The sequence below is a fragment of the Leptonychotes weddellii genome, chromosome 5 (assembly GCF_054177405.1).
Source record: "Leptonychotes weddellii isolate Sample4059 chromosome 5, ASM5417740v2, whole genome shotgun sequence".
Classification (NCBI taxonomy): Eukaryota; Metazoa; Chordata; class Mammalia; order Carnivora; family Phocidae; genus Leptonychotes; species Leptonychotes weddellii.
Genome location: NC_138373.1, coordinates 3,608,324 through 3,617,434, shown reverse-complemented (window position 1 = coordinate 3,617,434; position 9,111 = coordinate 3,608,324). Strand labels below are relative to the sequence as shown.

General features: G+C 58.8%; 1 protein-coding gene across 7 annotated transcripts in view; it reads left to right on the top strand.

Annotated features, from left to right (window-relative positions):
- TNRC18 (trinucleotide repeat containing 18) overlaps positions 1-9,111 on the top strand; it is an 88,357-nt gene that overhangs the window by 39,132 nt on the left and 40,114 nt on the right. For 5 of the 7 annotated variants that reach the window (XM_081819029.1, XM_081819028.1, XM_081819025.1 and 2 more), the window contains 5 exons: positions 474-903; positions 2,263-3,261; positions 7,396-7,571; positions 8,115-8,251; positions 8,483-8,611. In XM_081819029.1, the coding sequence (XP_081675155.1) occupies positions 474-903; positions 2,263-3,261; positions 7,396-7,571; positions 8,115-8,251; positions 8,483-8,611 (1,871 nt within the window). The remainder of the gene's footprint in view (positions 1-473; positions 904-2,262; positions 3,262-7,395; positions 7,572-8,114; positions 8,252-8,482; positions 8,612-9,111) is intronic. The other 2 variants (XM_081819023.1, XM_081819026.1) reach the window with 2 other exon arrangements.

Sequence of the window (9,111 nt, the reverse complement as noted above, 5' to 3'; positions counted from 1 at the left end):
GGCTGTCCTCAAGCAGCCCCCTCCCATTGCCTCAAAAGGCATCAAATGTAGGAAGGGCCCCCCCCCGCACAGGCATTTTGAGACCCAAAGGTGATAAGGCAGGAGAGCACTCAGTAGGTAGTGAGTTTTCCGTGAATGTAGCTATTCTAATGCCATCAAAGTGTGGGGAGTGGGGCGGCTCCATCATCAGGAGCCTCTTGCCTCTGCTCTGCCTTCTCTGTCCTGACTGCAAGGCTCCCAGCAGGGCCAGGGTCTGGACTGCAGGCCCCCCCCCCCCCGCCCCCGCAGCCCCATCTGGGGTTCCACAAGGAACGCTGTGCTTGTTACACGCGGGTCATGGCGGAATGTCCATAGCAGGCTGGGAGGGTGGGCAGCCTGCACCCTGGACCCCGCTCGAGGGGACCCCGGGGACAGGGCAGGTGCTGGGTGATGGTTCCTGCTGTGTTGACCCCGCCTGGCGGCCCCCTCCCCAGCAGGAGCGGCTGAAGGCCCAGGAACATCGGGTGGAGATGGAGGAGAAGGTGAGCAAGCGGAGCCTGGAGGCTGCAGGCAAGGCCGGCCTGGCTGCCGCGGGCCCTGGGCTGCTGCCTCGGAAGCCCCCCGGCCTGGCCACCGGCCCTACGGGCGCCTACGGCAAGGCCATGAGCCCGCCGCCATCTCCCCGCGCTTCCCCTGTGGCTGCCCTGAAGGCCAAAGTCATCCAGAAACTGGAGGATGTATCCAAGGCGCCCACGTACGCCTACCCCGCCACGCCCAGCTCCCACCCCAGCAGCCCGCCGCCCGCCTCCCCGCCGCCCACTGCTGGCATCACCCGCAAGGAGGAAGCACCCGAGAACGTCGTGGAGAAGAAGGACTTGGAGCTGGAGAAGGAAGCCCCCAGCCCCTTCCAGGCCTTGTTCTCGGGTAGGAGTGCGGCTCAGACCCCTGGGGGCCGCGTGCTGCCCAGACTCGAGTCGTCTCTGGCTCTGGTGGAGCTGCCCCCCGCCGGGGCATTGACCCTCCATTTGTCCGGCCCTTCCTTCCTTCCTCTGTCTCTGCTGGGTACCTGCCATGCACCGGGCCTGCCACCAGGCTCTGGAATGAACGCAGGGGCATGTGGGTCAGCCACCGCCTCTCTCGGGCCTCTCTCGGGCCCCGCCTCAGGGGCACGGTCAGGGAAATGGGCGTTACATTAGAACCGCCCTTAGGGGGTGCCCGGGTGGCTCAGGCTGTTAAGCGTCTGACTCTTGATCTCAGCGTCACGAGTTCAAGCCCCACGTTGGGCTCCATGCTGGGCGTGGAAGCTACTTAAAGGAAAAAAACTATTTCCAAAGGACTCGTTCTGAGGGTTAAGCAAAGTAAGAACCGTAAGGCACATGGCTGGCTCACGGGAGGTGCTGGGTTGTCACAGCGATAGCAGCATGGGACTCCCCCATTTTGGGCCCCCCCCCGCCGGCCTGTGTCAGTGGGACGTGCAGCAGGTAGCCTTAATGGCGTCCCTCCTCCCTGGTGGCTGTTAAGAGTGTGAGAGCATGCTTGGGAGGGTGTGAGTTCAAATTCACATTCTGCCACCAGAATGCCATGTGATCTTGGGGCAAGTGGCTGCCCCTCCCCAGGGAGATTTGATGCCATGCTCATGTCCGACACTGAGCACGTGTCTGGTCCCGGGGGCTGTTGTGTGCACCCGTCACCCCCTGGTCAGCAGGTTCCTGTGGAGCACTGGGAGCACTGCAGAGATCCGCCTGCACACCATCCTGCTCTTGGGAGATTACACTCTGAGGGTGGGAGTTTAGGAAAGTGGGGGGAAGGGCAGCATTGCATTACTGTTATTTCTTGAACAACCTGGATGGCTCACAACCTGGATGGCCCACCTCTGCCTTAATGCGATGGGGCGGGAATGGAGGACCAGAGATGCCCCGGCTGGGTGAAGACCATGGGCGGTCTACTGAGCATTTGCTTCTGGGCCAGCCTCGTGCTGGGTGCTGCGGGGTCGGGGGCTAGAGAAAGAAAGAAAGCCGGTTATGGTTTCTGCCTTTGAGATCTGAAGCCCCTTGGGGCCAGGATGGTGGCTGACTTTTCTCTCTGTCCCCGGGACATGCCGAAAGGCCCCAGGGGTCTTCAGACACCGCCTGGAAGAGGTCGCAGCTCTGTAGGCTGGCCCGGACGAGAGGGTGGCCATGGGCCTCCGTTGTGGCTGGGGGTGCGTGGGTGTGGATGGGGCCATGGGGGATGTCAGATGTGACAGGTGAAGGGGCCCCTGCTGACTCTCCGTGTCCTTGGCAGATATCCCACCCAGGTACCCGTTTCAAGCCCTGCCGCCGCACTACGGGAGGCCCTACCCGTTCCTGCTGCAACCCACAGCGGCCGCCGACGCCGATGGCCTGGCCCCCGACGTGCCACTGCCGGCCGACGGGCCCGAGCGCCTGGCACTCTCACCTGAAGACAAGCCCATCCGCTTGTCCCCCTCCAAGATCCCGGAGCCTCTGCGAGAGGGCCCAGACCAAGAGCCACTGGCAGAACGGGAGGTGAAGGCTGAGGTGGAGGACATGGACGAAGGGCCCACCGAGCTGCCTTCCTTGGAGTCGCCTCTGACACTGCCCCCCGCGGAGGCCCTGGCAGCCCCAAGCCCCGCGGCTGGCTGTGGAGGCGGTCTGCTGGAGGCCCAGGCGCTGAGCGCCGGCGGGCAGGGGGCCGTGGAGCCCCCCGGGGGCCCGGACTTCGCGGAGGGGGCCGAAGCGCGGGTCGATTCACCGGGCCGGACAGAACCGTGCACGGCCGCCCCGGACCTGGGGGCGCGGCTGACGCCAGAGACCCTGGTCGAGGCCAAGGAGGAGCCCGTGGAGGTGCCCGTCGATATGCCCATGGCCGTGCCCGTGGTGGAGGCGGTGCCCGAGGAGGGCCTAGCCCAGGCGGCCCCGAGCGAGCCCCGGGCCGGCCTGGAGTTGGCGGACTGTGACGTGGCTGCTGGGGAGGGAGAATGCCTGAGTCTGGAGGCCCGGGAGGCCGCAACTGTGCCCAGCGGCCCCTGCTTCCTGGAGGAGGAAGGCTCCGAACAGTTTCCGCCTGGCCTGGAGGACCCGTTGGCTGGCATGAACGCCCTGGCGGCGGCTGCGGAGCTGCCCCAGGCCAGGCCCCTGCCGTCCCCGGGCACCGGAGCCCAGGCCCTGGAGAAGCTGGAGGCGGCGCAGAGCCTGGTCCTGGAGCAGAGCTTCTTGCACGGCATCACCCTGCTGAGCGAAATTGCCGAGCTGGAGCTGGAAAAGAGGAGCCAGGAGGTGGGAGGTGAGCCACGAGGGGTGCTTGGTGTCTGTGGCATTTTCTGTGTTTTTTCATAAGAATTTAAATTTGAAAATCCCAAGGATGTGGTTTGTTCGTGTCCTTTTTTTTTTTTTAAAGTTGAGGCAAAATACACATAATGAAATTTACCATTTCAACTGGTTACAGTTTAGTAGCGTTCCGAGCACATTCATGTTGCCGTGCAGCCAGTCTGTGGGTGTCGTAGTGGTGACGTTTCTCCTTGTTTGTCAGTGCTGGGTTTTGTATTGGCACCATTCTTTGGGTTGCAGGGGACAGGAACTCTCCTTTGAACTGGCATAGAAAAAGGTTCGGGAAATTGGCTCTTGGAACTTAAGTACGGCGGTCATTAGGTAGTTAAGTTTCAGGTGTGGCTGGATCTGGGCGTTTTAAGTCATCAGAAGTTTCGTTTGTACCCCCTTCCCCATCTCTCTCTCCACCTGCTCCACTTTTCTCTCTGTTGGCCTCATTCACGGCAGGCCCACTGCCCTCATGGGGGTCACCAGCACTTCCTCGCAGGCCCATAGGCCTGCCCAATTCAGCCGACTCTCAAAAGAGGCCACCTCTTTCCTGGTAGCTCTGGCAAACGTACTTTGATTCATTTTCATTGGCTCCCTGGGGTTCATGCTTTCTGCAGAAGCAAACTGTGCGGCCGGGGAGGTGGGAAGGAACAGGCTGATTGTTCACTGCCCCTCATGGGGCTGTCCGCTCTGGGGGGCGGCAGGGAGGGGTAGCCCTCAGAAGGAAACGGGTCCTTTCAGTAGAAGGGTAGCGAGTTCTGGGCTGGGCGCAAACCCACTGGTGTTCAACACAGAAACAACTCAGGGTGTTCCAAGAAACGTGTGCAGAAGGGGCTGTGGGCCAGGTCAGCCTCACCACCCCACGCTCGGCCCAGAACTGGCACGAAGGAGGGAGGGGCCCTGGCGACAGTTGTCAGGGCGGTAATAATAGTGTTGCCAGTGTTTTGGTGCATTTTTTCTAGAACCTTTTCTACACACATACACTTCTAAAATTAAGATCGTTTTGTAAACAATGTTCTGTGAGCTGCCCTTTGCGCTTAGCATATTCTCTATGAAATATTTTTCAAAGCTGTGTGACTTTACAAGTTTTTTTAGGGACACTCGAGTTTTCCAGCTAGTGGCGGCCCCGGCCTTCAGTGACCTAGTCTTAGATTGTCAGGCACTGCCTTGTTTTGTTTTGCTGTTGTAAATAACGTGATGATTATGCCTGAAGAAAAATCCTTGGCCACACCTCTGATTTTCCTGGAGGTATGTTCATTCCCAGGGGTGGAATTGCTAGGTCTGAACCAAGGCCACATTTTCAAGGCTTGTTTATTGCCATGGTTATGTGGCCCCCCCAGAAGCTTGGACAGGTGCTGCCCACTCCCCCACAGGGGTCTCTTGTTTGGTTCTTGTTATTCTAAAGTTCATGACGACTTCTTTCTCATTTAAATAGTTTTATACAAAAAATTATTTTTCAGAAAAAAATGAAAACCCTCTTGAATCCTGGGTTTTCAGTGGGGGCTGCAGAGGGCCAGCCGCATCTGGGAAGGAGGGGCTAAGGATGGGTTCCCTGGTTTGGGGACTGCTGCCCACCCTTGCTCCTTTTTACACCCCTGCCTCATTTTCAGTTTGGGGGTCCTACTTGCCCTCATTTAACTGTGTGCCCGGCATTGCTTCTGGACAAGGCCGTCCACGTGCAGCCCTCGGCACTGTCGGGTGGTGACAGGCAGTAGTAGGTGGAAACAGTGGGAAGGGGTCAGGGTGGAGACGAGGCAGCCAGGGAAGGCCTTCTTGATAAAGTGACCTGAGGAAGGCCAGGGAGGAACTCTCCTGGGGAAAGCATTCCAGGCTGACGGAACAGCAGGTGCAAAGGCCCTGAGGTGAATAGTGTGTGTGGCACTGTGTGTGGCACACTGGAACAAGAGAAAGGAGGCTGGGGGTAGAGCAAAGCGGGAGGAGGAGAGTGGTGGCTGCGAGGAGGTTGGTGGGATGGGGAGGGGGTGGGTCCCTGGGCACTCCTGGAAGAGGATTTGGAGTTGCAGTGATAGGATCAGACTTAAATAGGGTCATTTTGGGGGCTGTGTGGACAACTGATGCCGGGGCAAGCGTGGATGCAGGGAGACCCAGGAGGAGGCTCCGGGCCTGGGGTGGAGGGGGGGCAGGTGGAGGTAAGGAGAGGATTCTGAGTGGAGGTTAAGGGCAGCCAGTGGGCTCTGCCAGACTTCTCTGTGGGTGTAAGAGCGACTCCAGGGCTCCTGGCCTGAGCCCCTGAAGAGCAGACTTTCCAAGAAGCAGTGGGGGTGGGGGGGTAGGTTTTGTGACCTGCAGCTGGTTTCTGCAACGGAGGTGTGGCCCAGGGCTGGATCTGTGACCCTGGGCTAGCAAGTGCACTTGGGAAGTGCTGGTGTGTAGGGGTGTGTGCGCTGTAGGGGTGAGGGAGGTCCTGGTGGCCCTCTTCTCTTCCCAGCAGCTGCTGATTGGGATGCTGAGCTTCAGTCCTCTGCAAAAGGCCCCAGGTCGTGCTTAGAGCTTCCCCACGGGTCACCTCCGTGTTGGTACATCCACAGGCTGGTGTATTAGTTAGCCAGGGCTCCCATCACAAACACCACCTCACCTTGGGGTGGGCCACGTGCTTCATTCAGTCTCATACCAGCCCCTTGTGAGCTGATGGGGTTCACCGCTTTGCAGCCTCAGTTTCTGTAAGGATATGGAAGAGCAAAGCCTGTCGGCAGTGACACGGCTGGTTTGTCACTGCTTGGGCGAGTACTGCTGACATCTAGTGGGTAAAGGTAGGAGATGCCACTACGCCACTCCTCCAGCGCATGCCCAGGACAGCCGCCCCTGTGGCAGAGGATGAGCTGACTGCACTGTGGAAGGCACCAAGGTTGGGAAGCCCTGATCTGTGCGAGATAATCACTGACGTTGATTTTATGGAACTGCACGATCGGTGGTAAAGAATACACTTTTCTTCTCAGGTACACGTGAAAAACCAGTACGTCAGGTACATTCACAAAAACTGATTGCATGTTAGATCACCAGGAAAACACCAGTTAAAAAAAAATCAAAACTCCTTTTACTTCGGGAGAGACTGGAGAGGAGGTGGGCTCCCATGAGCCACTGCTGAGATTCTCAGTTGGTGCGCCCTTTCTGAAGGGTGGCTGGAATATTTATGAGAGAGAGAAATGCACATACCTTGATCAAGTTAATCACACACATAGGAATTCTAAAACACGTGTGTCCTGACTGTGTGCCTGTCCACCCACTACCAAAAAAATAAAAAGTTTAGAAATGACCAAAATGTCGTTAGTAGAGGATTATTTAGATAGATTAAAACTCAGCACTGCAAGAGAATTCTAGCCAGCTGTTACTGGGGTTAGCCACATAAAATTGCTAATATTCTGGTATTTTGGACCTGCAGAGATGACAGTTTTTATAAGGTTCAAGCTAATAACATGTGGTGGAGCTTCGTTACGCGGGACTGTGTGAAAAGAGGCGAAGTGTGATTCCGTGTGTGTGGGTTGCTGCCGTTTCCCTAGTTATAAAGGATATCCACGGACGTCACGGGTGACTGTTTGCAGGGCCCTCTACCAGAATGTCAGCCGTGGCCCCTCCGGGGGCCGGGGCAGCTCTGCTGGGGTGGGGAAGGTTTTCGTTTCTTTACACCTTTCTGCCTGGTTTGTATTTTTTGAGTTCTCATATTACTTTTACAGTTTATGAAACTTAATCCGGGCTCCTTTTTTTCTGAAAATGAAAACCATGCATATTCTTCATGGAAAATTTAAAAGGCAGAAAAGCAGAAAGAGGCACACTCTAGAAAGTACCTCTGCCGGCGCTTGGCCACTCTTGGCGACTTTGTGCAGCAGTAGACGTTTGGAACAGGGCGTACTGTGTGCCCCGGCTCTCACTTGTCCTCTCACTTGGCACCATTTCTTCTCGGAAAGGCCGCGGTCCAGTCATGGGGGCCATGTGGCCTTGGGCAAGCCCTGAGCTGGTCCTGGGTCGCATTCTTCTCCCTGTTTGGGGTCTGAGCAGGGTTGGCTGCCGTGCCCGTGAATCCTGGCCCCAGGTAGCGCGGCGGGGCAGGCGCAGAGGCGTGGGCTCAGCTGTCTCCCGTGTGCAGGTGCGGAGCGGGGCCTGGCGGTGCGGCCCTCGCTGGAGAGCCTGCTGGCAGCCAGTAGCCACATGCTGAAGGAGGTGTTGGACAGCCCCTTCGTGGACCCGCTCAAGAACCTGCGGCTTCCGCGGGAGCTGAACCCCAACAAGAAGTATAGCTGGATGCAGAAGAAGGAGGAGCGGGTGAGGTGTCCTGGGCCTGTGTTTGCCTGCCTGTGGCCTGTGGGGTGGGAATGGAGGTGGGTGCCCCTGAGATGCCATCTTGCTGGGGACATGGCTGGCTTTGGAGCTGGAAGGGCCTGATCTGAGTCCAACTTCCACCACTGACTTGCTGTGCAATCCTGGGCAAGCTGTTTCCCCTTTCTGGGTCTCAGTTTATCCATGTAATAATGGGCGACAGCCTGATGGGTCGGGAAGAGTGGGCCTGGCCGTGCCCCTTCCTGCCTGTGGGCCCCGGGCAAGCGCCTCACCTGTCTGAGCCTCCATCTGTAAGTGATGTATAACACGATGGCCCACACTGCTTAAGCAGTTGTCCCGGGCCACTTTGCCCTTGACTCAGCCCTGCAGAGTTGGGTTTTGGTCCTTGTCCTGCGTCCTGCCTACGGCCTTGGCTAGTAAGTGGCAGAGATGGGGTTCGAGCTGGGGCCCCGTCGCCATCAAGCCTCGCCACGCGTGTCTGTGGTGGGAGCTGGTGGGGTCGGCATCCTCACCCCGCTCTCCCTGCAGTTGTATGCCATGAAGTCCTCCTTGGAAAGCATGGATGCCATGGAGCTGGACTTCCGGATGCGGCTGGCCGAGGTCCAGCGGCGGTACAAGGAGAAGCAGCGAGAGCTGGTGAAGCTGCAGAGACGCCGCGACTCCGAGTGAGTGTGCACCCCAGCCATTTCCCGCGTCCCCTCCAGCCGGCCGGGCGACAAGGCCGCAGCAGGTGGTGCCCTGGTTGGGCTCTTGTAGGCGCTGGCGCTCAGTAGGTTGACTGTGCTAGGCCATTAGAGGTGTGTGTGGACCTGAGTGATGTGTGTGTATCGTGTGCCCTTCTCCGCGCCCCCCCCCCACCCCCCAGGTTCACAGCCAAGCGTGTGATTCTTTTTAAGGGACAGGCGCGAGGAACCCCATAGAAGCTTGGCACGCAGAGGCCCTGGCAGGCCGAGGAAACGGACCCACGCCCTGAGCGCCCTGTCGCCCCCCCGCAAGAGAGGGAAGAGCCGCAACAGTAGCGGAAAGTAAGGCTGGCCCCTCGGTGGGTCGGGAACTGGCACAGAGCTCGGAGGGGAGGAGCACGGGCCCGCGGCAGGGCCTGTGTCTGGGCACCGGGGACCTCGAGTCCCTCGGGCTCTGACCCACCTGGTTTGGTAGTTCTCAGGGAGCACAGTGCGCGCTGCCCGGGCCAGGAGGGTGAGCCAGGCGAGTGGCGAATGGACAGGCAGACTCCCCCACCCGGCACTGAGTGGGCAGATGACCCCAGTGATGAGAGGTGTCCGTGCCATCAGCTAAGCGCTTCACCCATCTTCCTGCCACACCTGCTTCCTCCATGGTTAGGGACTAATTCCTGCTCTTCTCCACGGACCTCCTCCCTGCAAAGGGATCCACTGAGCTTCCAGCCCTGCTGGGACGGGCTCTGACTTGTGCTGTCACTTGGTTCCCTGCGTGAGTGACAGTGTCATTCCTGTCCTCCTGGCCTGACCTGTTGGCTTGTCGCACCTGAGCCTGTAACCCGGGGCTG